This window comes from Salarias fasciatus (genome assembly GCF_902148845.1).
Source record: "Salarias fasciatus chromosome 23 unlocalized genomic scaffold, fSalaFa1.1 super_scaffold_20, whole genome shotgun sequence".
NCBI lineage: Eukaryota > Metazoa > Chordata > Actinopteri > Blenniiformes > Blenniidae > Salarias > Salarias fasciatus.
The window spans coordinates 13,946,297-13,973,062 of NW_021941230.1; the positions used below are offsets into that span (position 1 = coordinate 13,946,297).

At 50.6% G+C, this 26,766-nt stretch overlaps 3 protein-coding genes across 3 annotated transcripts in view; all 3 read left to right on the forward strand.

Annotated features, from left to right (window-relative positions):
• LOC115383763 (neuropilin-2-like) overlaps positions 1–4,471 on the forward strand; it is a 56,518-nt gene extending 52,047 nt beyond the window's left edge. The window contains exons 17-18 of the mRNA XM_030085936.1: positions 1,972–2,034; positions 2,130–4,471. Of these exons, the coding sequence (XP_029941796.1) occupies positions 1,972–2,034; positions 2,130–2,434 (368 nt within the window). The 3' untranslated portion in view covers positions 2,435–4,471. The remainder of the gene's footprint in view (positions 1–1,971; positions 2,035–2,129) is intronic.
• A 12,081-nt stretch (positions 4,472–16,552) lies between these two features.
• LOC115383764 (ATP-binding cassette sub-family B member 6, mitochondrial-like) lies at positions 16,553–22,939 on the forward strand. The gene is made up of 20 exons (XM_030085938.1): positions 16,553–16,853; positions 17,021–17,544; positions 18,118–18,258; positions 18,347–18,536; positions 18,673–18,765; positions 18,852–19,044; positions 19,132–19,253; positions 19,335–19,444; positions 19,532–19,597; positions 19,674–19,799; positions 19,895–19,971; positions 20,055–20,118; positions 20,224–20,309; positions 20,401–20,458; positions 20,632–20,736; positions 20,820–20,994; positions 21,097–21,209; positions 21,294–21,388; positions 21,468–21,536; positions 21,623–22,939. Exons 2-20 carry the CDS (start codon positions 17,029–17,031, stop codon positions 21,771–21,773), a joined length of 2,550 nt encoding a protein of 849 aa, XP_029941798.1. The 5' UTR covers positions 16,553–16,853; positions 17,021–17,028; the 3' UTR covers positions 21,774–22,939.
• A 379-nt stretch (positions 22,940–23,318) lies between these two features.
• LOC115383771 (protein CNPPD1-like) lies at positions 23,319–26,499 on the forward strand. Its single transcript, XM_030085949.1, has 8 exons — positions 23,319–23,496; positions 23,818–23,920; positions 24,196–24,277; positions 24,354–24,474; positions 24,564–24,692; positions 24,763–24,824; positions 24,913–25,030; positions 25,113–26,499. The coding sequence occupies exons 1-8, from the start codon at positions 23,434–23,436 to the stop codon at positions 25,683–25,685; spliced, it is 1,251 nt and encodes a 416-aa protein (XP_029941809.1). The 5' UTR covers positions 23,319–23,433; the 3' UTR covers positions 25,686–26,499.
• The last annotated feature ends 267 nt before the right edge of the window (positions 26,500–26,766 follow it).

The window sequence follows — 26,766 nt, forward strand, 5'->3', positions numbered from 1 at the left end:
CGTCTCGTCTCCTCCTGATAAAGGCGTCAGCCGGTGATGGATGCAGCCGTCTCCAGTGTTTAGTGTTTCATCTTGATTCTCTGTTGTAATAAAGCACGTTGTTCCACCCCCACCCGCGCTCCACGCCACCCACCGCCGTTGTTCCCCCGCGCCTTTGATGAAAGCCCAGCCGGGCCCCGTCCCTGTTTTTGGGTGCGAATGCGCGCTTGTTGTTGTTTTCCGGCGTGTAAATAGACACATCTGTCCGCCGCCGCTCCTCCCTTCTGTGATTTATGCTCCTACATGTCCCACAATGCAGCTGGAAGCCATAAGCCGGGTGTGTTTTGCTGTACATGCGCTGCCTCGACGACGTTCCGGGATGATCTGGAAACCAGAGCAGAGCTGCCAGCGACGGATGGTTTTTCCCTTCAGTGCCATACGACGCCAGCGTAAAATAAGTCGCAGCCAATGCCGCTCTCGCTGATATCCAACTGAAATAGTGTTTTCTTAAAACTGAACCCCTCAAATACGTGACCGAGATGGACGAATTGGCAGCGGTTCCCCTCATCAGTCAGAGCGGAAGTGGCCGGGTTTGCCGCCGGCCCACAGCTCAGCAGAAAGCACCTCCATTCGTTGTCATAATTTAGAAGCTGCACTTTTCTGTCAAGTGTGTGTGTGTGTGTGTGTGTGTGTGTGTGAGTGTGTGTGTGGAGTTGGAGTGGGGGTGTTTTCTGGCACGAGCTCGCGATGTGCTTTTAAATCAACTTTGGGAGGAAGGATTGGACGCCCGACTTGATCCATCTCGACACCATTAACGCTCCAAGCCTCTAATAGTTGTAATTAGTTAATGGACAGATAACATTTATTAAGGCTGCGGTAAGCACTTCTCCCTCCGATCCGACGCACCTCCGCCGCCGCCGCCGCCGCCACCCCGCCCCGCGGCCCGCCAGCTCCCGTCGCCCTGGAAACAGTATTAATAATGCCATTGGCCATCAAAGACCTCCAGATCTGGACGTGTGCCTTGCCAAGCAGTTACTCCCACTCCTGAATGCTTGCCAAGAGCAGCCAGCGCAGACACACACACACACACACACACACACACACACACACACACACACACACGGTGAAAAAGAAAACTCATCTGAAGTATAAGTACACTTGAGCTATTGGGCTGGTCTGAAGTGCTGCAGCTCATCGCCACTTTTTTGCCACACTTGTAATCTTCCAATTCAGACACTCGCATACATATCAATTTTTGGCTGGCGGCGTTCGCCGAGGGCGCCGCCGCCAGCCACAAGCACTACTTAAGCACTGATATTTGTTCCCATTAATTTGGTTTTCTTTTGGACGGTCTGATCCACCACTCTTAAACTGGACGGTGTAATCGTGTCGATGATTGTGATTCTGGCGGGTGATGTTCACTGTTTGCCGATGACATGTTTGCATTTTTATTTACACAGAATGAGCAGTCTTATACCGTCCCATGTGATGACTGTGTGTTTGACAGGAATGTATCTTAATGACCTTTCTCTATTAATAAAGTCATATTTTTCTATTATTAACCTGTGTGTTTTGAGTGGATGTCACATCGCCGATGATCCGAATCAGCACCGGCGAATTAAAAGCCGTTCTCAGTGTCCAGTGGGTTATTTATCGCTGCAGGCTTTCTAAATGCTGCCGTACGTTTTATGACCACCTGATGATTGTTGGCAGTGTGGAAGACTCTGAATTAGAGCTGTCAGATGTTTCATCACGCCATTAATAATATTAGAGGATCAGTGTCTTCCTCTACTTGGCACTGGGATTAGAAATTGGCTGTTTGTAATATAAAAGTAATCAATAAAATAAGGGATATTAGCAAATTCGCCACCAACTGGGAGGAAGAAACTCCAGATTCCAACACCTAAAGGGAATAAAGTTTGCATTATCTACTTATTTTATACGTACTGTCGCTTTAAAGCCAGTCTTTCCTCTGCTTCTCTTCTCCAACAGTCAAGAGACCCACCGACTTCGGCGACGGTCGGCTTTTCAGCGACAGAGACGCGCTCGGCGGAGGTAAAGCTCACCGCGCTGTTATTCAAACGTCTCCTGAATCAAGTTTTGAAATGTCGGGCGAGTCTCTTCACGCCCTCCCTCCCTCCGTCCGGCAGGTCTACAGTTCCCCGAGTGGAGCACGGCGTCGCCGTCGTCGGACCCTCCGGTGACGCGGGTCTCGGAGAAGGACAACTCGTGGCTCTACACCCTGGACCCCATCCTGGTGACCATCATCGTCATGAGCTCCCTGGGCGTCCTGCTGGGGGCGGTGTGCGCCGGCCTCCTCCTCTACTGCACCTGCTCCTACAGCGGCCTGTCGTCGCGCTCCTCCACCACCCTGGAGAACTACAACTTCGAACTGTACGACGGCCTCAAGCACAAGGTCAAACTCAACCAGCAGCGCTGCTGCACCGAGGCGTGAGGGCGGCGCCGCCGCCGCCGACGGAAACCCAGCGAGAGACAGAGCCATTTTTTTTGTGAAAACCTCTCACTATTTGCATCCTCTCCTCCAGTTCACTTTAGTGTCAGTATACTTCCTTGGTGGTGCAGATCCCAGGACGCAGGGGCCGTGAGAAAGCCGCATTCTCGCTGTTTCTCTTAGAAACATGTGGCACAGACCAGTATTGGTAGTTTTTTTGTTTGTTTGTGTGGTCACAGAACCAGTAAGCGAAACACTGAGGGTTGCTACAAGACGGACTGTTCTTCAGGGGATGTTAGGCCTCAAAAAAAAAAACAAATATCTACACATATCAACTCCAGATCCCTGCTCCGTCGAAACAGAAGTGTTTATAAATGCATCTTAGATTTTGTAAGAGGTCTACTTTTGAAACTGGGTACTGTAAACTACACGGAGCGCCGAGACACATGGCGTTGGGACGGTGGTAGGTTAGGAACGTGCTTAGAAAGCGTCTCTTTTTATTTTTATTTTCTGATCACATGTGAACACAGTGGCCTAGAAGTTAGCTCCTTTGTGTCCGCTCCAGACCCCGCTGCCTGTCGAGCCTCAGTTATCCTCTCAGTTCCTGCCGGTCTGCGGCATTTTAGTCACCGACGTCCCCTGAGTTTTGTCTTTTCTGCTCAGTCACTCCCTTTTCTGTTTTCGTGTTTTGGGTTTCTGGCCTGTGGCGCCGGGTAGGTTTGAAAAAACAAGGCGAAGAAAGCGTATGTGTTTAGAGGTGAGGGGAGGGCCCGGGCGGGGGGGTATTTTAACATTTCTTTTAATGACAGAGAGAAGTTATTGTTAGATTTAGTTGTTGCTGGTTCCCGTCAAAGAGAAGGTCATGTTTACATTGTGGTTGATGCAGAAAGGTCAGGGAGCGTTGGTCGGTGCAACCTATGGATTGCTGCTGAGGGCAGAGACTGAACCACTGTAGAGAGAGAGAGACAAAGAGAGGGTGAAAGGGGCGCTGTGCTCCAGTCCAAAAACAGAAAAGAAAAGAACTCCCCCCGCCCCCCCCTCCCTCCTCGGACAGGATCAACAGCTCTTCTCCGTCCACTGCCTGTGTGTCCGGACGCACAGCTAGCCTTAAACTGTCGGTGGAAATGTTGGAAAAAAAGGAACGTTGAGGCGACGCCGAGACGAGAGAGGAGGACTGCATCTCTGTCTCAGCGAAATGTGGACCTCAAAAGCCATGATTTAAAGGACCTACCCCCCCTCCTCCCCGTCCTGCTCACACTTCACACCAACCCCAGTCAACCCACAGGCTACTTTCTGGCCTAACTCGTGATTTTTTTTTTTTTTCCTTCTGGGGTTCTCGCACAAACAAGACGAGCATTTTTCTTCTTTTTATTTTTTTCGGGAGGGAGTCCGAAGAGTTCTCGTCTCGCTCCGACTGGACTCACGATCCATGAGAAAGAGAGGGAGCGGGAGGAAGCGTCCCACGGTTCCCTCCCGTGCACACGAGCATCCACACACTCCACTTGTATATACAGATGTATATACAGAACGCGAGTGCACTTCCCGCTCTCGGAGACGTTGGGCGCGCTCGCACACACACTGAAAGATCCAACAAATGAAGGGAACCCTGGCTTCTGCCGAGAGGCGTGTAGAATCGAGACCCTGAAGTCCCTGAAACGGCGTGAACGCGCCGCACATATGCACTCCACATTTCACCCCCCCCATTCGCCACGCTCGCCGTCCCTCTCCTCGGAGGCCCTCATCTCTGGACCCCACTGACTCTCTTCGAAGTGCCTTGGAGCCTCGGGGATCCAGCTTTGCCTTTGGAGCCGAAATCGGACGCGCCAATTTGACGCTGACAGTGGCGGCACGGCGCCCCCTTCTGTCCGGGAGGACCAAAAACAAACACAAGAGGACAGGATCCCCCCCCCCCCCCCCCGTTTCGCACTGCTAGGACTGCTGTTGATGTTGTTTTAAAGGGGGTCTTTGTACAGAAATGCTCTTTTTATGATTGTTATTATAATTATTGTTATGATTATTTAATAAAGGATTTATACCATACAGCGAGGAGGCCTGGCCGAGACGTTATTTATTGTTATCCGGCGAGGAAAACACAGATTGCCCGAGCGCCCCTGCTGCGCGCTGGCATTCCTGCAATGGTTAAAGCCTTCCTGTGCAATTACCCGCAGACTCCATCTGAGACTCGGAGCCAAACTTTCACTTTTAATTGCAGAAGGAAGACACGCGGGGACTCGAACACACACAAACTCCCGTCTCCCTGTCACACACACACACACACACACACATAACGCTGTGTTGTCGGCCCGCTACACTTGGCCTCTAATCTCCCCATGATGTCCCATTAGTCTGGACCTCTGGTGGCCCTCATTTAGGAGCTCCAACATCAAAGCTTTGAAGTGCTCGCCGTCTCAGCCACACACACACACACACACACACTGCGACTCACAGAGTGCACATGCAATTACTGTGTTTCTCTTTTGTACAGCTTGCTGACTCTCCCACACACGGTTCCATTTATCCATGTAAGCTTTCTTCACCTAAATGCAAATCCTGTCAGCAAACGCGGCACCGAGCTTCAGATCCTGACTGATATCTTGGACGCTTCCCGTTCAGGCCCCAAGGCAAGTACAAAAAAAAACAAAAACAAAAAAAAAACACGTTTTCTGGCTTGTGGTGATTTTTTACAGACATGATTTGGAACAAAAAGGAAAGTGTCCAAGTTAATGTTGCATCTCCACGCTCGCTGAAATGCGTCTTTCCCCCCACTGGATCGCTCCGTCTTGTTATTAATTACAGCGGCATTAAACACAAGTTTGAGCGGCGAGGCGATGAGCCTGCAGGTACGGCGTTCCTGAGCGCCGGCGCCGTGGCGGCGATGGCAGGAGCTGTTAGCACGCTCCGGTCCGTGACATAGCGGGCCAATTACCATTCGTAGGAGAAAAAAAACCAAAAAAAAAAAAAGAAAACGGAGACAATCCCCAGTCCACCGGAGGAGTGCGATGCCATCTGCTCACAGGTTTGATTGATCCCGGCAGAACAGTCACGACCACATCACAGGAATGAACGCCGACAGGAAATTACCAAAGGAGCCAGATTGTCATTGTTCCGTACCGCCTCTTGTTTTCACAACCAAATTATTCTCAATTTTTTTTTCTTCTCCTCCCCGAGAGAGTGTGTGTGTGTGTGAGTGTTACCCGAATGTTGTTTTTCTAAGTTTTTTATCAGCCGGCGGCGGCACACGGCGGGGGCCCTGTCCTTTAGCCATCACTTCAGAGGGCCTCGCTCGCCTCTGAAGCCGAGGCGGCCTTCAAAGAAAGAAAGCTCTGGCGCCCTGAAAGCCGATAGGCCAGATTGTGGAGGGAGCGCATTTAAGGGTCGCGCGACAGGAAGTGAGTGAAACACACAGCTAATTAATCTGGGGATTACGTAAAGCGAGACGGAGGAGCTGGGGGGGGAGACGTACGGGAAGAGTATTAGTCATCACAGTCCTGTTTGGTCTTCCGACTCAGTGGCTGGAATTCAAAACGCCCACAACAAACTTCCTCAAAGCTTACAGCAACTTCTGATGGTAAATCCCATTCAGCTGCTCGGCTAAAGTGCTAAATTTCCTGTTAGAGTGTCCGTGAGACCAGATTCCTGCGGCTCCGGACTGGACAAGGTGGCATGAAGGACAAACGGATGGAAACACTCCAGACCAGCAGGTGGCAGCAATCGTCCTGAAACAGGAGAAGAAGCACCAGCCAGAGCCGAATCTCTCCGTGACCTGCAGGTGTTTTTCAGCATCCTGCAGTTAAATGTTGGGCGCGCTGCTCTCGCTCACCTGATTCAAATTAGGCTCTCATTACCAGGCTTGTGCAGAGTTCGGGGAACAGCCCGTGCATGTGAATCAGGTGCGCAGGGGAAACATCTGAAGCGGCGCTGTGCTGCAGAGCCGTTTGAAGGCCGGAACAGAGCAGCTCCGCGGTGGCTTTCCTCAGGTGGCAGCTCTTTACCTTATTGCGCCGAGACTCGTCGCCGCTTCCGAAGCGAGGTAAAGACCTGGTTCAGTCGGGGTTGCACGCAGTCAAAATGGCGCACGACGCCTTTTGAAAAACAGCTTTTTTGATTTCGCCATGCAGAATATTAATAGAACAGGATTCCACCCTCCCAAGAGCGATTCGGAAATCACAAATTCCAGATTTCAAAAATCCTCCGTATCCTCCTCCCCGCGCCTTCAGTGGCAGTCTGAAGACGGGAACCACCTGAGACTAAACCTTACATCTCTTTCAACTGCATCCAAGGCGCTGTCAGAGGCTGCGGCGGCGATGCATGCGCCGACTGACAGACAGCGAGCGAGCGCACATTTTTAGATGCGTTTTCATGCCACGCCGCCGCGCACCCACATCCCCGTGGTCTTGCTGGGAAGGGGGCCCAGATAATCTTGTCGGGCCTGCCAGCAATTCAAAGCACCTATATGGGTCAGCGTGGGGGGGGGGGCCCTGCCAGTGACGACAACTGGCAAAGTCTGAGCTCGATAGGAAGACGCCGAGGCAGTTTCGGGGTTGCCGGTTCTGTTTTCGCCCGGCTTGCGGTGCTTTCTCCATCGGAGGAAGCGTCCGATCTCAAGACCCGGACCCTCAGCGGCGGGCGGCGCTGAGGCCACCTGTCGGCGCCGCTGAATGTGCTGCGTTCACAGTCACCGCTGCCCTATATAGCCCGGGAAACTTGTTATCGGGCGCGGCGGGAGGCCTCTCTCGGGGCGCCGCGGCCATCTGTCGGGGGCTGGGGCTGAGTGGAGGCGCTGCCGTTCGAGTCCAGTAAAAACCCAGACTTCCACCAAGAAATTCTTCCTCTTTACGACCCGTGTCAGAAACAGGTGCTTTCCATTTAAGACGAAGCTCAGTTCTGCTTGAGACGGGAAATGGATCCTCTGATCTGTTTCCTTTGCTTTGATATTTTATTAAAATTAGCATATTTGCTTTGCAAGTGGAAAAATCTGTCATTCTTTCATGATGAGCCGCATTTTTGGATTGAATTCAGCTTCCGTTGGTTCTAAAAAAACCGATTTGCTTCTTCTGCTCACAGCAAAAAAAAAAATCTTCCCACACAAATACAAATATATGCTATAAACCAGGGGTGTCAAACATAAGGCCCGTGAGGAAAAAAACGGGCCTGGAAGAGGCTCTAACCCGGCCGACCAAACCACCAAGAAATGTGAAAAATGTCCATTTTCCCAGTGAGAAAGGGCTGTGTGTTTCCCTGACCTGAACCGTGTTTGACAGTCCTGCTGCAGACAGTTTACTCCTGTTTACTTCTGTGTCTTTTAACCTCCCCAGAAGAAAGACTGCAGCTGCTGTTTGGATTCTCTGCAGGAGACACTTGATCTGGACTTTTTAATCCACAAACCCCTGCTCTTTAAACGCCGGGCTGTAAGGCTCGGAGCCCCGGTCTGGGTGGTTCAGTTTTCAACATTTTTACCTTTCCAATTGTGTCTGCTCCACATTTGCATAAATAAAACAGCTCGGTCTAAAAATGAGGGATTAGCGGAAAGATTTGATTCTCAAAACAGATCAAATGAGTTCAGCGAGACCTTGATCAGAGTCAGAGTCAACTCTCCCACCTGAAAGCGAAGCAGCTAAAAATGTATCTGTCAGTCAGAGGGAAGCGGTTAGCCGAGCCGCCGCGGCTGACAGCTCGTCAGATCTCGGCTCCCTCGGACAAAACATCTCCGAGCTCCTGTAATAATGCGTTTTCGGCGCCGCCGACAAGTCCTCACTCCGCGTCTGTCAAAGCATCTGAGCCGCTCGGCCCGCGATCATCCGAGGAACCGGTCGCAGTTTTTTTTTCAGAAATTTCAGAAACAAGCAAATCAACAGCGGCGCTGGCTCACGCTCGCCGTCATTGTGGAGGTAAGAAAGACTGAAACCAAGACGTGGAGAATCATCCGGATGCGGCGAGTCTGTCGTGAAAAAGCCGCTCCCCCCGCTTCAGTTTTTTTTTTGGAGTAATTGAAATGGCCTTCTCATAACTTTCTCCTTAAATTAGGCTCTTTTTCCTCCCCCCATCATGTATTCCATTGAGGCGGTAATCAAATTCAATTGCACTCTGAGACCCATCTGTTGCAAAATAATTGACGATTCCACCCTTCAAAAACACACACACACACACACAAAAAAACAACAACCTCCCCAGTCTCCTCGGCCCGCGCATAAATCTCCTCATCTGAATCAAATTAGCTCCACGGGTAACGTGTGTTTACCAAGCCGGCTTTGTTCGGCGCTCGCTCTTTGATGGAGGCGGACAATGCCACGTGATTTCCGCAGAAATGGAGCCGTAAATTTAAAAAAAAAAAAAAAAAAAAAACGCGAGATGCGGCAGGCGGGACACATTTCTGCCGTTTGAAGTCTCGGATTAAACCCTTCGGAGGCCGCAAACGTTGGGAAAATGAACATTTTCGAGATGAAATGTGCTCGCAGAACGTGTCGTTCAACTCTGTGGCGTCTGCATGTTCTCCCTGAGCATGCAGTGATGAGCTGTCTTTAAAAACAAAAATGCATGAATTGTCTCTAGTTTGTAGTTGTTTTGTTTTTTCATGATTTGATCACGAGCGGCGTGGCACCGGGAGATTATGCAGCAGCGAGGCCGGGGCGGGAGTGGAGCCTCCGGAGGCGGGATGGAGCTCCGCGCTCTCTGCATACCCTCGATCCTCTGAGTGGGCCGCCGCCGCCGGCTCGGGTTATATTTTATGCCTTGTAGGAGGTGGAAATTGCGCGCGCGTGTGTGTGTGTGAGAGAGAGAGACGGTAATGTGGCGACATCCTTCTCTCCGCCGCGGCTGTGTGCCGCCGTGCCCTGAGTAACTGCACCCCGGAGGAAAGCGGATTTTCAACCTCATTCATGTGTGCTGAGCTCCGGTTAAACATCATTCAAACCGCCGACTTAGCAATCCCCGTCTCTCTCGCTCTGTCTCTCACCACACACACACACACACACACACACACACACACACACACTGGTAGATCCACGGGAGGTTTGCAGAGAGTGTTTTGGAGATTTATCTGTGCACATTCCTGCCGCTGTACTGTTTTTCTGCTGAATTATTATATCGCGGAGTGAATCTCGGAGTGAGACCGCCGCGCTCCCACAAGCCGGAGCCCCGATACCTCCGAAGACGGTAAAACGGTGTGCAAATAGAACAATTGTTCAGCGTATAACCAAACCGGAGGAGGGAGGAAAAAGTGGAGACATAACAGCATCGGGCCACTGGGGCTCGAGCTCCGAGTGGAGTAAACACATCGGAGTTGAATAAGCAAAGCCACACAAAGGGCCTTCCTCCCATGACCAGGGCCACACAGCGAGCCCGTTTCCACAAGAACAACAAACAGGCACCCGAAGCCCGGCGCCGCAGGCCTCGAATCAATGTCCCCGCTCCGTTTCTGACTTGGCGTCATCGCGGGATTATTTGTAACAGTAATAACCCTCTGAGGATGACGCCTGGGGAGGGAGCGGCACCTGCACCCCCTCCCAGAGGCGGCCCGCCGACTTCTGGGTGTGTAAAACTACAAACTACCGCTGGCGTGTGTGTGTGTGTGTGTGTGTGTGTGTGTGTTATTGTTTGCATGTACAGACCTGAGCGTGCGCAGGTTCAACTCCCCAGTGCCCTCCCGCCCGGGCTCTGCTCTGCGCTTTTGACTTCCCTCGCCTTGCGTTGTCATGGAAACGCGAGCAGCTGCAGGTGCAGCATCAGCACGGGCGGAGAGGAGGACGGCGTTCGCCCCCCCTGGACGGCACGCCATGCTGGACACGCCGGAAGGTCGGCAGGTCAGAGGTCAGGCTCGGGACGACTGCCAAGGCCGGGAGACACGTTACCGTAAGAAGAACGGCTCCTGCAACTCACGCACGTGAAGCGTGTTTCTGATTCAGCTGTAGCGTCTGGTGTGAGGGGCAAGTAACACAAAACACACACACACCTGCTGCACAGCGGCTCCGCCTCCTCGTCCCTCCAGGACGGAGCGTCGCACACACACACACACACACACACACACACACACACACACACACACACACACACACACACACACACACACACACACACACACACACACACACACACACTTCCGCTTCTTTAAATGCTTCCTGCTCCATACGCCATTGTTCAAACTCGTTAGCGGTAAATCACGCTAACTGTGCATTCACGTCTGTGTGTACCGGGCGTGGTGCATGCTGGGAGTGGGGCTGCTGCTCACTGTGATCCGGCGGCTCAGATCTGCATACGTGCGCATGTTATATTCTCACTTTTTATGGACACCGCCGTCACCCTGTAGAAACCGTTAGAAACTGTTAGAAATCCGTTTATTTGGCAGATTTTCTGTCATTAACACCGAACTCTTGATTAAAAGCAAGTCCTCCAGTCTCCGGGGGTGAAGCCCGCTCCGCTGGGATCAGATCTGCTCCTTCCTGTCAGGTGTGATCAGCCACAGATTGTCGACGTCGTCTCACCGGCTGAGAAGATGTCCCGCCTCGCGTTTCGAAGGGCTCCAGTCAACTTTCGATAGCAGTCGGCAGCTTTTAGAAACCACGGATCCACAGGGGAGCCGGGGGGGGGGGGGGGGGGGGGGGGGGGGGGGGGGGGGGGTCGGGTGGAGGTAATGGGCAGGCTGGAGTGGGCTGAGAGGAGATGGGTGTGGCGTCACTTGAGTGCTTCTTACTTTTCACGATGACGGGGCCCACAGAGCCAGATTTCTTCATTTCTGTGTCTTCGGCTTCGACCGTTGATGATTTGTTCAGAAGAAGCCAAGAGGAGCCAAATACTCCGAACGATTCAAATAAAGTTAGAGGCGTGAGAATAACGGCTCGCATCTGCAGTTCTGTGAAGCCGAGCTGTTACCGACGAGGATCTGAACGCTTCTAATCAGCATGAACAGGCCGCCTGCCCTTGAAACGCCGTCTGTTTGCATTCGCAGAGCTTCCCGACACGCTCGCGCTGACCCACTGCTCTATTTCCACAGGCTTCGATGGAAACTGCGTGCGATTTAATCACATTGCTGCGAGAAAGCAAACTCTCCGGCGTAATGAGGATGACCTTGTTCCTTGAGCGGGTATTTACAGTTCAGGAGCCTCGGTGCATTCGCTGATGACGACTCGCTTCTTCAGACTCGACTGTTTCACCTTTTCTTTTCCCTCAGGGGTGTTTTAATTCAGCCTTCGCAGCTGAAGTGGCAGGCGGGCTTTATTCGGGGACAGACGTTCGTTTTGAGTTGTTCCATCAGAGCGCGATCGTGCGTCAGGTGAAGCGGAGGCAGACGAACTCAGGAGCTGCAGGGAACCGAAGACATAGAAATTCAATTTAGTCCCTGTAACATAACACACAATTCATGATTTCAGGTGAATTTGAGATGTTTTCATCAGTGATTCGGTGTAAAACTGGGTTTTCATAGACAATAGTGGTGTCCTATTTGCTTTTCTTACAGGGTTAAAAATGTGTGTAATTAATTTAATTATTTCTACAGTTTTGTAACTTTTATTTTAGTGTGAAACTTACTATTTCTAATGGTGTTACATACATGACTCCTCACATTCTGCCCAGTTTCATCCTGAGTGTGCCGGAATAACCTTTAGTTTGAAACTTTGTCGCTTTTCGTTTCTGTGTTGCAGAGTGTATATGACGGAAATGTGTAGATGTTTGCAAAAAAAACAAAAAACAAATAATTACACCAGAAAATGATCCCGGATTCAACATGAATCCATGCTAATGGGATCTCTTGGTGCCAAATACAGTGAAATGTCCAGAAAACACAATCCAGAGTCCAGAAATCTGTGTCCTCTTTCAGATTTTGACCTTCCGTGGTTTTGTCAGGCCGTGTTGAAGCCTCTTGCGGGCCAGTTTTGGTCCGCGGGCTTTATGATGGACACCCCTACTCTATACTGTACTTTTGACTGTAAAACTTCACGGCTGATATTTTTAAATGTACTGTCAAGTTAGGTACTTGGGATTTATTACATTGTCATATATATTTTTTCAGTAAAAAAAAAAAACAAACTCAAATCTTTATTGTACACTATCGTTTTGACTATATAATATTAAAATATTTGGAAGCACTTTACTTGAAGCACCCCTGTAAAACACATTTTTAAGTACATTATAGCACTGTATAACTATAGTTACAGACACTCAGAAATGACCACAATGCTTTCTAACATCAGGACCGAACCCTAACCCTGTGCTGTATAGCGGGTTATAAAGCATTATGATCTTTTATGAGTGTTTATAACTACTTATAATGTGTTCTACCGGGTGCTTCAAGTAAAGCACCAAATATTCTGTGTTCAGATTTTTCAGGAAGTAAAGAGGCAGAATGGTAAGATCTGTTTAACTGAGGATGAGGATGAAAATCTGTTAAAAAAAAATTACTCGCGCAATTATTTTCAGAGGGTGGCGATATAGTTTTTGCTGTGAAAAGTGACTTGCTGTAATAGTTTGAACCACATGTGCATAATTTTCTGTGTTCACATACATTCCTGTTCACATGAGTGTGTTAGGCAACAGGATGAACACATGAACTCTGGGCAGGGATTGTCTCTGAAGCGCTGTTTTTGTGTGTTTCCCAGCGTCAGTAGAATGAGGACTGAGAGGCTCAGAGTCTGCAGAGAGCAGAGGGACTTCCAGCTCTGCAGTAATGATAGAACTGGCCTCGTTTAGCATAAACATAATGTATCATACTGCAGGATTTCCTCTGTCGTGTTGCATTTTAAGGTAAACCTGCGAGTTCCCCTGGTCTGAGGTGTGATCCGCCCAGACTGAGAGGGTGATGGTGCAGGTTTGCTTCTTGTTTATCGTCGGGCCCAGGCGCAGGCTCGCCCCGTGGCCGTGGCTTTGGAGAGCGGCTGGAGGTCAGACGCCTCCACCTCACGACATTTGCAGCAGGCCGTCGGAGGGAGCGAGGGCCTGCGCTCGCTCATCAAAGGCTCCGTCGGCGGTGGGGGTGGCGGTGGCGGTGGAGGCTGTTCCTGGGCTTTCAGCCACGAATCCTCACCTGAAAACAGCGGGACAGCGGAGAATCCTCGGCTGCGTCCGTCACTGCGCAGATCGAAGTGCAGTAACTAATGAAGCTGATGTGCGAGCAGTGATAAACTCTGCCGCGTCCCGTCATCGGGAAGGAAGGAGAAGCTCGGTGACAAGACTTTAACTCAGCCGCGTCGTTTTGAGGAGTAATCCAACGTGAGCGCTGGAAAGCCCGGCCGTTTACCAGAAGTCCAAAAATTCACGCCCACGGCTGGTGCGAGCTCTTGAATTAGTCGTTCTGGTTTTGGATGATTTATTCATATTTATGCGTTGACAGGTCTGGATTTGCCCTGCAGACTTTTCCCCGTGTGGCGATTCTCCTCTTCCCTCTCTTGTCAGGACCATGTGCTAATTCGACCGTCTGAGAGCTGAGACTCGTCGCTCCTCAGGAAGTCGTGTCTCAGGTCCGCCCACAGGTCTGAGGGCTCTGGAGACTCGCTGCCGGGGGTCCGGGGGTCGAGCCTCGGCCTCAGAGGAGCAGTGTGAAGCTCCGCGGGTCTCGTGGAGATCCTGACCGAGCGGAGAGCCTTTTGTCTGCAGGTCGCTGACCTCGCTCTCTGTGAAGCCTGCGCTCAGCCTTTTAAACGCTTTCGCCGGAAGAATACACACACACACACACACACACACACACATCGCTTTTCATGTGTCCGTTAAGCAACTCGTGCGAACTCGAAGTGGGAGATCCGCTCCAGCAGCACAGGGACCTGCAGCGCACGTCCAGGAAGTCCGTCCTGGCCTCGGCTGAAGGAGGCCGGAGCAGTCCTGGTTACCAAATGTTTAAAGCTCTCGTCCTTCACTGAATACTCGCCCAGCGTTATCGATCACCTGTAGTCCCAATGAGATTGGACGAAGCGCGCCCAACACCGCCGATGTTCTCTCCCCATTAAATCAGCAGGATGAGATTGGCGTCCACATCCGTCTCGTCCCCGCCCGATTCCGTCCTCGCGCCACACAAAAGAGAGGACAGAGGAAAGAGCGAGAGGGAAGGCGGGATCGACGAGGAGAGGGCTAACAGGGCTCCGGCTGAGGCCGTCCGCGGAGGGCCGCACAAAAGAGGGGCGAGATGAGGCCGGTGATGGGCAGGCCGTCACATCCCGGGGGGGACAAAGGAGCCGGGCGGCAGGCGTCCGACAGACAGAAGGTCCATTTCCCCCCAACACAAAGGAGCCGGCCAGATGAAGCAGATTAGCACCTCTTTATGCCCATTGTGAAGCCTCTAAATGATAAGATTTACCCCCTTCTCCCCGCACACGCGTGCGTGTGTGTCTGTGTGTGTGTGTGTGTGTGCATCTATGTGTGTGAACTCAAGACATCACAAGCTCTTTAAGGGATTTTTTTTTTCTCTCGCTCCCTTTTGCACATCAGGATATGCTCCACATTTTTTATATTTTCTTATTTTCTCTCTACTTCCACAAGCAGGTACTCACACACACAAACACACACACGCACACACACACACACACACACGTCCCTGAAGAGTCTTTTATTCGTCCTCACAGGTAGGACAGATGCGACAGCTGGCTTTTTGAGTCACTTCCCCTCTTTTTACTAAACCCTGAGTTTACAGTTTGAAGGGAGAAGCTTAAGTTAAACCGCTCGCTCCCTCCTCCCTGCATGACGCTGCTGCTTTCTTTAGGAAATGAAACTTTAAAGTGAGAGGGGATCTTTCTGTTGGTGACTTATGGTGATGGAGCGGTGAAAACACTCCTCCCTGTTCCCTCGCTGCACGTGAGGATGGTGAAGGTGCTTCTCTTCCCTGCTCGTCAGGGGCCTGATGGGGATGTTGATTATACCTTTGCATATACTGCCATCTTGTGGTGATTTTGTAACATTTCAATCGTCCATCCAATTTCATCTAAATCCGCTGAAAACAGTTTCCTGCAACTTGTTCTTGAAATAAATATATAAGTCTCTGCTTCCGTTTGCTTTTTGAATGTCTTGTTGTTGTTTTTTATATGTTGTTGCTTTTTTAATTCAATTTATCTATTTATTTTTGACAACTGTCCTGCTTCACATGTTTTTTTGATGGTTGTTCGTCATGTTCGTTCAACATTTCTTTTGAACAGTATTTAATAGCGTTCTGCTTCATATCTGGGAATTCTGCATGAAGGAGGGGCAGCATTTATATATTAATAGAAATACGATTATTTTACATGTCAATCAGAGGAAGAAAAAGAACTGACGCACTGCAGAAAGTTGAAAAGTATATAAAGATTATTTTAAATATTTTCACATAATTCAATAAATGCTCTTTCCCCCCATTTGTGTGTAAATTTCTATTGAGATCTCTAGTAAAGTGCCTGTTGTTTAATGAAAACTATTTTCTCATGTTATACAGTCAAAACACGTAAATAAAAAATAAAATACATAAATGAACGAAGATCAATTAAAAAGAATCAATTCAATTTTTGGGGGTATTTTTCTCATGTGTTTTAATGGCAGGTGAATGGTATCGTGACAAAGAAGAACAGGAAGAATAAAGAAGACAAAAATGAAGTACTCATGTAATTGGTGGAAGTAGTCTTTTAAGTCAGATATTTCAGGGTTTCCAAAAAAAAAAGCCAAAAAAAAAAAAAACGGGACATGTGCTGCATAAATCCATTAAATTATTATTCATAAAACACTTTACAAAATAGTTCATAGTGACAAGAGAGGTTTTGTCTCCTGAAACTTTCCACAGTAAACTCTGAACAGTTAAGCTGTGTGCGTGCGTGCGTGGCCGCGTGTCTGTCTGTCTGTGTCCAAACCCCTTTTAAATAAATTATAAATCTGTACACAATATACCATACACAGACATAAATCTACACCTATATACTTACATCTTATACATAAACACAAATATATTGACAGTCACACCAATAAATTTGAAGTACGCCACGCACAGTAATCATCTGATTGATCATAAGTGATTTTATTTTGAAATATGCATTTATTCTCATGAAAAAAAAATTATCCCTACATTTGTTTTTTATTCACTGCAGTTTGTCACACCTGCAGTACCGGCCTCCTCCCTTAGAGGCGCTGTCTCCCAGGCTGCAGCACTGAGTGACGTTCGTTCAGACTGTTGCGTAAAGTGTAGATTGCAGAGTCATGGATGGCAGCGGCTGTTTAACATGCGCACACGCCACAAGGACGACTGCTGCCTTGGCGTGACTCCACACTCTCCGGAGTATAGTTATGACAGGAAACGGGCTCCGAATCGCTCGTCCTCTCGGATTTGGGTCAGTGTTTTGGTGCGGAGGCTCGGTCTGAAGCAGTGAGCGGAGGACGGCAGGAGGGAGCTAACGGCTAACTGCTAACAGCTGGTGATCCTGCAGGGAGCTCTGTTACTGAGAGGAAGAGCTTCATTTAAAGTTTTCTACAAACCTTCCCGGCGAATCAGGTTAGTGCTGTTTTATCTGCGTTCTCATTAGAGGCTGGTGAGCTGTTACAGGTGTGTTTATGACGCTGTAAATGCAGCAAAACAAGTCTGGGTTTGTTGTAGGATCTTTTTTTAAGAAGTGTCTGTGCATTTTTTTCATTTGCACCTTGTCATGATTCTTCCTGCAGGTGCAGCCATGGCGTTTCTACAGAGCTACTGTGAATCCAACTCCTCCATCTCCCGCACCTGGCTGGATGGAGGCATCTCCCCCTGCTTCTACTTCACCCTGGTCCCCACCATCCTCCTCACCATCGCCTTCTTCCTCGGCACCGTCCACTGCATCTTCTACCAGAAGTACGGCACCGCCATGGAGCCCAAGTTCATCCCCCGCTCGCGCCTCTACGGCCTCCAGCTGGCCCTCTCGGCGCTCCTCCTGGTCCAGTTTGTGTTTGGGCTGGTGTGGCGAGCTGCCACCGCCGCGGAGCTGCCGGGGTACGCGGTGCTGTACGGCGGCTTCTCGGTGCTGGCCTGGGCCTGGGCCGTGGCCCTGCTCAGGGTGGAGAGGAGGAGGGCCCTGGTGATGGACCGCACCAGGGGCCACAGCGCGGCCCTGCTGCTGTTCTGGGCCCTGGCCTTCTCGGCAGAGAACCTGGCCTTCGTGTCCTGGTACAGTCCTCGCTGGTGGTGGGGTCTGGAGGACGAGCAGCATCAGGTGAAGTCTGGTTTTATCTTGATTTCTGATAAAGAGGACTAAAAGCTGCATGCTTAGTCTGTTTCCACGCAGGGTTTGGTAGAAATGTTCATCTTATCTCCCTTCCTTCTTATCTGGGATCAAGTTCATGTTCTTTCTTAGTAAAAAATGCGCTCCTTTATTCTCCTGGGCCGCTCCTCAAACCTGTGCAAACTCATGAGTCCTGAAAAACAACTGGGAGGCCCAACCTCGGCTTTTTTGCTGAGTCACTGCAAGGTCTGACTTTCAGTTCCTCAGCGCTGCTTCTGAGAACCAATCAGATCGTGAGACAACGTCCTCTGCCCCTCCCACTCTCAGTCAGCGTGGCGGGTTTTGCCCTGGTGTTTTATAACTTGAAGCATGAAATCTTCAATAAAAAAACTTTTTTGACTGTCTAATATTAGCTTTTATCACTTTTTTTCAGTGAGGCTGTCTGTCTTACCGTCAGATCACTCATGCAGGAGTGTAACATCCCAGCAAACAGTGCTGTGAGGTGAACACAGTGAACCGTACGCAGCTTGAAACGATCTCTTCTCCACACCGGCCTGCTCTCAGGTGCAGTTCGCCCTGTGGCTCCTGCGCTACGCCGCCTCCGGCCTGCTCTTCTTCATCGGCCTCAGAGCTCCCGGGTTGCCACGGCGACCTTACATGCTGCTGATAAACGAAGACGAGCGCGACGTGGAGAACAGCGGACAGGTGCACGAGCCTCGGCTTCACTTTAGCTCCTGCTGTCGCACAGTGTTTGTGTGTGTTTGACACGTGTGTGTGTGTTTGTGTTTGTCAGAGTCTTCTGGGAGGAGCCGAGGAGAACCAGTCCACCTGGCAGGGCTTCACCAAGAAGGTGCGCCTGCTGGTGCCCTACATGTGGCCCCGGGGCAGCGTCTTCCTGCAGATGCTGGTCCTCTTCTGCCTGGGCCTGCTGGGAGTGGAGCGGGCCATCAATGTCTTCGTTCCCATCTACTACAAGAACATTGGTGAGTCTCTCTGCTGCCGTTGAATTGATCTTTTCTGATAGAAAACACGTTACACACCTGTCAGAGATTCAAATGACCTTTGTGTTCTAGTTTCTTATTACTGATTAGTAAAAGTTTGTCCCCTTCTGCTTCTCAGTCAATGATCTGACGGACCGTAAGAGCTGGCGCACCGTGGCCACCACGGTGTGTGTCTACGTGCTGCTAAAGTTCTTGCAGGGCGGCGGAGCAGGTAGGTCGCTTCACTCCGAGAGCGCGGCGGCGGTCCGGGCCGATCCGGGGCGTCGGCTCACCGCTCGGCTCCGCTCCCCTCCGCAGGCGCCTCGGGCTTCGTCAGCAACTTGCGCTCCTTCCTGTGGATCCGCGTGCAGCAGTTCACCAACCGGGTGGTGCAGGTGCGCCTGTTCGCCCACCTGCACTCGCTGTCCCTGCGCTGGCACCTGGGCCGCAAGACGGGCGACGTGCTGAGGAGCATCGACCGCGGCACCTCGTCCATCAACAGCCTGCTCAGGTCAGACCGGCCGGCCGGCCGGCGCCGCGGCTCCGGGACGTTGTGGGCCGACCGGGACTCATGCCTCTCCGTCTCCGTGTTCCACAGCTACATCGTGTTCAGCATCTTTCCCACCATCGCCGACATCGTCATTTCCATCATCTACTTCATCACCTACTTCAACGCCTGGTTCGGCCTGATCGTCTTCGTCTGCATGACGCTCTACCTCAGTAAGACGAGCCTCGGACGCCGCCGCCGGGATGTAGCTTCAGCCTCATCGGAGCGTCCAACGTCTCCTTTTTCCTCCTCAGCTCTGACGATCATCATCACCGAGTGGAGGACGAAGTACCGGCGAGACATGAACCTGCAGGACAACAACGCCAAGTCCAAGGCCGTGGACTCTCTGCTGAACTTCGAGACGGTGCCAGAAAGACTCCTCTGCTTCACTGAGTGTCAGAGCTAATCCGAAACGCTGAGGTTCTCCTCTAAACGTGACGTCTTTCGACAGGTCAAATACTACAACGCGGAGAGCTACGAGGTGGGCCGATTCGAGGGCGCCATCCTGAAGTACCAGGTGAGGCAGTCGGCGGCTCGCTGTAAACACGGCCGCTTCTGAAACCGGCTCACGCTTCGCTTGTCTGGTTTTCCAGGCCTCGGAGTGGAAGACCCAGGCGTCGCTGGCGTTCCTCAACCAAACGCAGAACCTCATCATCGGCTCGGGGCTGCTGGCCGGCTCCCTGCTCTGCGCCTACTTCGTCACTGAGGGAAAGTTTCAGGTGATCACACACACACTTCACCTCTGTTTGTTCTTTGAGACGTATCATTCGAATCCACCTCAGTCTTAACAGAGATGTCAACATTTGGCTCCCAGGTTGGAGATTTTGTCCTTTTCGGGACCTACATCATTCAGCTGTACACTCCGCTCAACTGGTTTGGAACCTACTACAGGTGAGGATGGAGGGAAGCGCCGCGGTGTTGGGCGGAGGCCTGAACTCGAGGCTGACGCTCGCGTTGATTTGTTTCCCCGGCAGAATGATCCAGAACTCCTTCATTGACATGGAGAGCATGTTCCAGCTCTTTGAAGAGGAGGAGGAGGTGAATCTCAGGCTGATGTGTGTTTGGAGCCTTAATAGCTCCACCGCACTGTTATTTTTTTATTTTTTTTTTTTTTATTAATTCGTGTGCCTTCTCTGGACGCAGGTGAAAGACGCAGTGAACGCCGGAAACCTCCTCTATCAGCTGGGAAAGATCGAGTTCGAGAACGTCTACTTCAGCTACGTCGACGGGTCGGTTCACCGTTCGCTTTCTCCTCCAGAAACACGAGCCGAGCTAAAGATTCACGCCGCGGCCTGAAATAACTTCCTTCCTGTCTCGCAGCAAAGAGATCCTGAAGGACGTGTCCTTCACCGTCCTCCCCGGACAGACTGTCGCCCTGGTGAGACTCGCTTCCACTTTATAGCTGTGTTTTCTTTTTGTTTTGTTTTTTTGTTTTTTTTTTAACTTTTAGTCTTCATTTTGAGCTAAAACAGCAGGAAGGTGCAGCACAAGAAGATGAAAACAGAAACTTCTATCATCGTTCATCGTCCGCCGCTTGCTCGTTCTCCGCAGGTCGGCCAGTCGGGGTCCGGTAAAAGCACCATCATCCGCCTGCTCTTCCGCTTCTACGACGTCCAGGGCGGATGCATCCGCATCGACGGCCAGGACATATCCAAGGTCCGCGCTTCGCCTCGGATGACGCTGTGTGAGACGGCGGCAGTTCGTCTGGACTGAGTGTGTGTGTGTGTGTGTGTCCCCAGGTGAAGCAGGTGTCGCTGCGGGCGCACATCGGCGTGGTGCCGCAGGACACCGTGCTCTTCAACGACACCATCCGGGACAACATCCGCTACGGGCGCATCTCCGCCAGCGACCGGGAGGTGGAGGAGGCGGCCGTCGCCGCCGACATCCACGACAAGATCACGACCTTCCCCGAAGGTGAAGCGGGCCGTTTTCTGTCAGCTGGCCTTCAGTTTGAACAGTTGGTTTGAATTGGTGTGTGTGTGTGTGTGTGTGTGTGTGCGTGTGTGTGTGTGGCAGGCTACGACACGCAGGTGGGGGAACGGGGCCTGAAGCTGAGCGGCGGAGAGAAGCAGCGGGTGGCCATCGCCAGGACCATCCTCAAAGCGCCGCAGATCATCCTGCTGGACGAGGTGAGGCGAGCGCCGCGCCGCGCTGCGCTGCAGGGAGGCTGCCTTGGTTTTTTTTTTTTTTTTCCTAACGCGGTTCGTGTTCAGGCCACCTCGGCGCTGGACACCCAGACGGAGAGGAACATCCAGGCGTCGCTGGCCAAAGTCTGCACCAATCGCACCACCGTGGTCGTCGCCCACAGGTAAGGTTTCCCTCTTTCTTTTTCTCTGTTTTTTCGCCCCTCGTCTGTATGAAGAAGTGGCGTCTCTCCTCTCTGGAAGGTTGTCCACCATCATCGGAGCCGACCAGATTCTGGTGGTGAGCGACGGGCGCATCGCCGAGCGAGGACGGTAAATACCGGCGACTGACGTGTTCGTCCGATTTCCCGAGTCCTGAAGTAACGAGGCGTTTTATCTCTCTCCCCCCCCCTCGGAAGGCACGAGGAGCTGCTGCTCAAAGGAGGCCTCTACGCTGACATGTGGCTGAAGCAGCAGCAGGTGCAGGACTCGGACTCGTCCTCGGACACCGAAACCAAAGATCGCAAATCGGAGAAGCTGCAGCCGCCGGCCACCTCAGCGGGGCACTGAACTCTGAACTTGTAAAAAGTTTGTAGATTTAATGTGCAATAACAGACGGAGGAGCCTTACTGAAGCCGAGGAGGTGTCAACACTATAATCACAGATCTATGAACATCCTGGAGGCAAAAACATCCGATTTGATGATGGAAACGGATTCATTTAAAGCACTGTTGCCTCAAATTTGATGTTATTTATGTCCATTTTTCTCATATTTATGGTTTGTGTCTTTTTTTTTTTTTTTTCAACCTTGAGAAACGAGCCAATGGAGTTTGTGGGGTTTTTTTTTTGTTTTGTTTTTTTTAGCTGAATTTTGCATCATGTTTTTAGTACAATGTGAGTTTTTAATAAAGCGATGTGCGCTCTGGCGTTAAAGGGACGATTCACACCGTTTAATGAAACCGGTCTAAATAATCCTGCATCATTCAACAAAACCTGGAAACGAAGCCAAACCGTCCAGTCTGAATGTATTTCAGTGGGAGTACGCCATCAGACGTGCTTCAGCCCCACTGACTTGGAAATATGTCATTATTTGGTGTTTTCTACCTATCTACTGACCGACCTACATATCAGCCTGTAAATACTCCGTTTAGTCACAATAAAGGTTTATGAGTGAAATCATTAATTTTCCTCAGTTTTATTTTAATGTTTTTATCAATAGATTGAGAAAATCCCCAAAATTCTTTCTGGTCTTCTGTGTGTTTTATTGAGCTTCTTTATGTGTCATACAAACATTTGAGACTGTTCAGCTACTATCAAGCCGTTGAGGGATATTTCTACACTTAAAGGCTTTACATGAATACAAACTGACATATTTTAGAAAGATCTCTAGATTTTGGGTCATACACTGTTACATTATTTTAGTATTTATTTCAGTGGACTTTCATCGGTGTAGTGGAAAACCTTAGCAGTCTTTGTGGTAAACGCCGCAACAGGGAGTCAAAAATAGCTTTTTGACGTATCTGTAAAATATATTTTGCTGAAACTTCTTTAAGAAAGACGATGTGAAATGAAGCTCTATATATGTTTTATTGATATTGAATTTTTTTTTTTGACCTTTTGTCAGGAGGATGTGTTGTTTGAAATAATAAATATATAGAAAAAGTAATTCTGAATCCTTTATTACTGATGTCCGACTAAAGAATATTCAGTGGGGGGAAAAAAGCCATGTTAAATTCCTTTTCACGACAAATTCAAACATTTTCTGTATTGAAACAGAATAAATCTGTTCTTTGCTGAGTGTATTTAGGTCAAATAAAAGCCGTAAAACATGAGATTTCTCTTTGTTTATTTGATAATTTTTTTTTTACCTTATTTCTTTCTTGTACTGGTGTTGTGTGCACTGTCCTCACTGCGCCCCCTGCTGGCCGGCTGTATTACTGTCCTCACTGCGCCCCCTGCTGGCCGGATGTATTACTGTCCTCACTGCGCCCCCTGCTGGCTGGCTGTATTACTGTCCTCACTGCGCCCCCTGCTGGCCGGCTGTATTACTGTCCTCACTGCGCCCCCTGCTGGCCGGCTGCAGCTCGACTCGGAGGGAACTCGGTGTCCCCGCACACAGGCAGCGGCAGACAGGGCGTCAACGCGCACACACACAGGCGGGCAGTCTGGGCCAAACAGTCGTCTTATTCCACCATTAACCACCAGACCTGATGTTCGATCTATAGTCGGAATGGATTTCAAGGCTTTATTTGACGAGAAGACGCTTCAGTTTTCCGACTTCCAGGAGTTCACGGTATGTTTCCGAGATAACAACAAACTAGAGGCTAGGCTAGTTAGCTTAGCTTCACGTACCTAAGGTCAACTGCGTAACCTCGAAACTAGATGTTTTGTATAAAGGGTTGTTTTGAATGTAAAATTGTGAAAAAAATGGTATGTTATATGATTGATTTTGTGAGATACTTTTGTTTTAAAACTGAAGGCCTCGAGCTAGCTTACTTAGCATCACAGCTATGAGGTTTAACTCGTAACGTAACAGCCGGAAAGCTTTAAAAATGAAAGAAAACCCACACATTTTATCATATGTGTACTAATTTAACCCGGCTTGTTTCCACAGTTTCTTCCTGGACACCAGAAGCTGACAGAACGAGTGAGAAAGAGACTGTATTATGGCCTGGATAAAGACGTGTCTCTGGACGCCCTCTCCTGCCCTGTAACAGGTGAGAGCAGCGTGACAAACAGCAAGGATTGGAAAGTTATTCATCATTCTGGAAACGCAGCTTTTCATTTGAAGAGTGAGAAATAAAGAAGCTCAGTGTGGTCCAGTGTTTTTGGTCTTTAGAGCAGGATTGTTCACTGTTTTGAAAGTCGAGAGAAGGACGATCTGCCTCAGATATGGGTCCTTCTTTTAGGACAAATTTATCACTGTGTCTACAGAACATTTCCAAAATAATCACATAAAATGACAATTGCAATCGCTTCTATTGAATTCCAGATATAGCGGTCGAGATCTTCCAGAAGTCTGCGCCCAGCCCCATAAGAAAGCTCCAGAAGAAATATGCCGCTCATGTTGCCAGGTCTGTGCCGAGACGGAGACGCACATGCTGAACTTTGTACTGCGGAGTCGTGACATGTGAATGTCTTCTGCCTCAGGGAGTCCTGCATCTCTCCGTGCGCCATGATGCTGGCTCTCGTTTACATCGAAAGGCTCCGACACAGAAACCCTGAATACCTCCAGAAGATCTCCTCCTCCGACCTCTTCCTGATCTCCATGGTTTGTGTTCGGTCTTAAGTGACTCAAATGAGTCTGTGGGATCAGCAGCAGGAGTCCTTTAATTCCAAACTTGCTGCTTTTCTCTTCAGATGGTTGCCAGCAAGTACTTGTACGACGAAGGAGAAGAGGAAGAGGTGTTCAACGACGAGTGGGGAACAGCTGGCAAGCTGGATGTCCATACTGTCAACACCCTGGAGATGAACTTCCTGAATGCCATTGTGAGTAGCGGTGCTGTGTGTGTGTGTGATCCACGCTGTGCGTTTGCTTGAAGTTGGCTTCACGTTGCAGGAGTGGAGCCTCTTCACGGAGCCAAGCGACTTCTTCGACATACTGAAGCAGCTGGAATCCAGGTGTGTGAGTCCGGACGGCCTCCGTTGCGTTGCGCTCACGCCGAGCCGTGTTTTGCCCGCCGTGACTGAACGCTCTTGTGTTCCGCAGCATCGCGGAGCGACAGGGAATGAAGCGCGGCTGGTTCACCTACACGGACCTGTGCGTGCTCCTGGAGCAGTCTGCATGGACTCAAGCCCTCACGGCCATCTATCAGCACTTTACCAAGGTGTCGTTTCAGCCTGTTTTCTTTCTTTTTCATCGTGCCGCCCTGTGATGAGGTGCGATCCTGACTCCTCCCCCTCCTCCAGGTATCCTGCATGCTCGGCCTGGTCTACCTCACCAGTGTCGCTGGCCTGATCGCCTCCAGCGCCGTGGTGCACCAGCTCAGCCTCTCCAGGAGCGGACACTCCCTGCTCACCCGCGACCCCCCCCTGGCCCCCCTGCACACCCCCGCCGTGCACGAGGACGCCGCGGCCCACCGCCTCCCCTGTTGCGTCCTGGCCAACAAGAGCGTGAACCGTCAGACTGAATCCGGCCGGCGGCGCGGGCCGAGCCCCCCGCCGGCCCCCGCCCACTCGTCGGTGCTGTGTCTGTGGGGGTCCCTGCTGGCCTCCGTGGGCCACATCCACCCCGAAACGCAACCCTGGTCCGCCGCCTCCTTCATCTGCCCCGGCTGCCTCGCCGCGCTGCCGTCGCTGCAGTGCCAGCTTCGAAACGCCTCGGCGCTCCCCGTCCACGGCCCGCCGGATCACCCCCCGCCGTCCGGGTGGTCCGCTCAGCTCCTCCCGGCGGCGGAGCCCGGTCTGAAGCGGGCGCTGCCCTGCCAGCTGGAGTCCCTGCTGCCCGTGGACAAACTCCAGGCTCTGCTCGTGCCCGGCTAGCGGCGGCCGGGCACCCCGCAAATGGAACCAGCATCATTTCTTCTACGTTTGTGTCCCAGACCTAAAGATTCGGGAGGAGGGCGCCCGGGAGAGACGCCGTCGTGTGCTATTATTCCCCCGCAGCGATAATCGCCAGCGGTTCGCAGATCATCTAGTGTATTGTTTGCTTTGCAGCAGCCTCCGTTCGGGGCTGCTGGGTGTGGAGAGTGGAGGTGAACAGTGGTTTGTCGACGCCGTCGTCTTGTTGGCAGGTTAATGAAGGTGTTTTTAAGGTCACTTCAAGCTTTATGGAAGCTTCACACAGTGTTTTTTTTTTTTTTTTTGCTCCGAAGGGATTGAATCTCACGCATATTTGCTTTTTTCAGCTTTCGTCTGTCTCGCTTAAAAGGTTTACATCAGACGTTGTTCACAAGCACGTTACAAGCACTGAATCTGAACGAAGTCTGCATCAACAAGGACAGCAAAGCAGGTAGCTTGATAGGAAGCAGTGTCGTCATATCCGAACTCCTCATCAGATCATCTGAAAGCCACTTTACTTCAACAGGGTGTTCGCCAAAAAAAGGTTAGTTTTTAATGTTGTGAAGGACAGTTCTGGGGTTTCATGCATTTCTGATCGGTTTTGTATTTAGCGTTAACAGCGAACTTGAGGGAAAAACTCAAAGAAGTTATTTTTCTGTACACCGTTACACGTGGATAGTTACTTTCTAATTGACGGATTGCTACGAGCGTTTGGATTTGATACACTTTTCAGCCCCGCGTCCGTTCATTTGGGACATGATGTACAATGCAAATATTGTAAAAAAAAAAAAAAAAACTATATGGGGGGAAAACCTGGGATTAATAAACACCTTTCTTTGAGAGGTCTGAGTGTTTTCATTCATCCTGAGAGTTCCAGTCATTCTTAATGCCAAGCAGCCTTGCAGCCTGATGATACCGCCGCCGTGCTTTACAGTGGGTTGGCGGCAGCTCTCGTTTGTTCCACCGTGTACGGACACATTGTTCCAGCTCGCCGTGAGGCCCTTCAAGGTCCTGCTTGCTGTCTGCAGCCCTCACACACTTCCTCTGTCTGCGTTTGGTGACG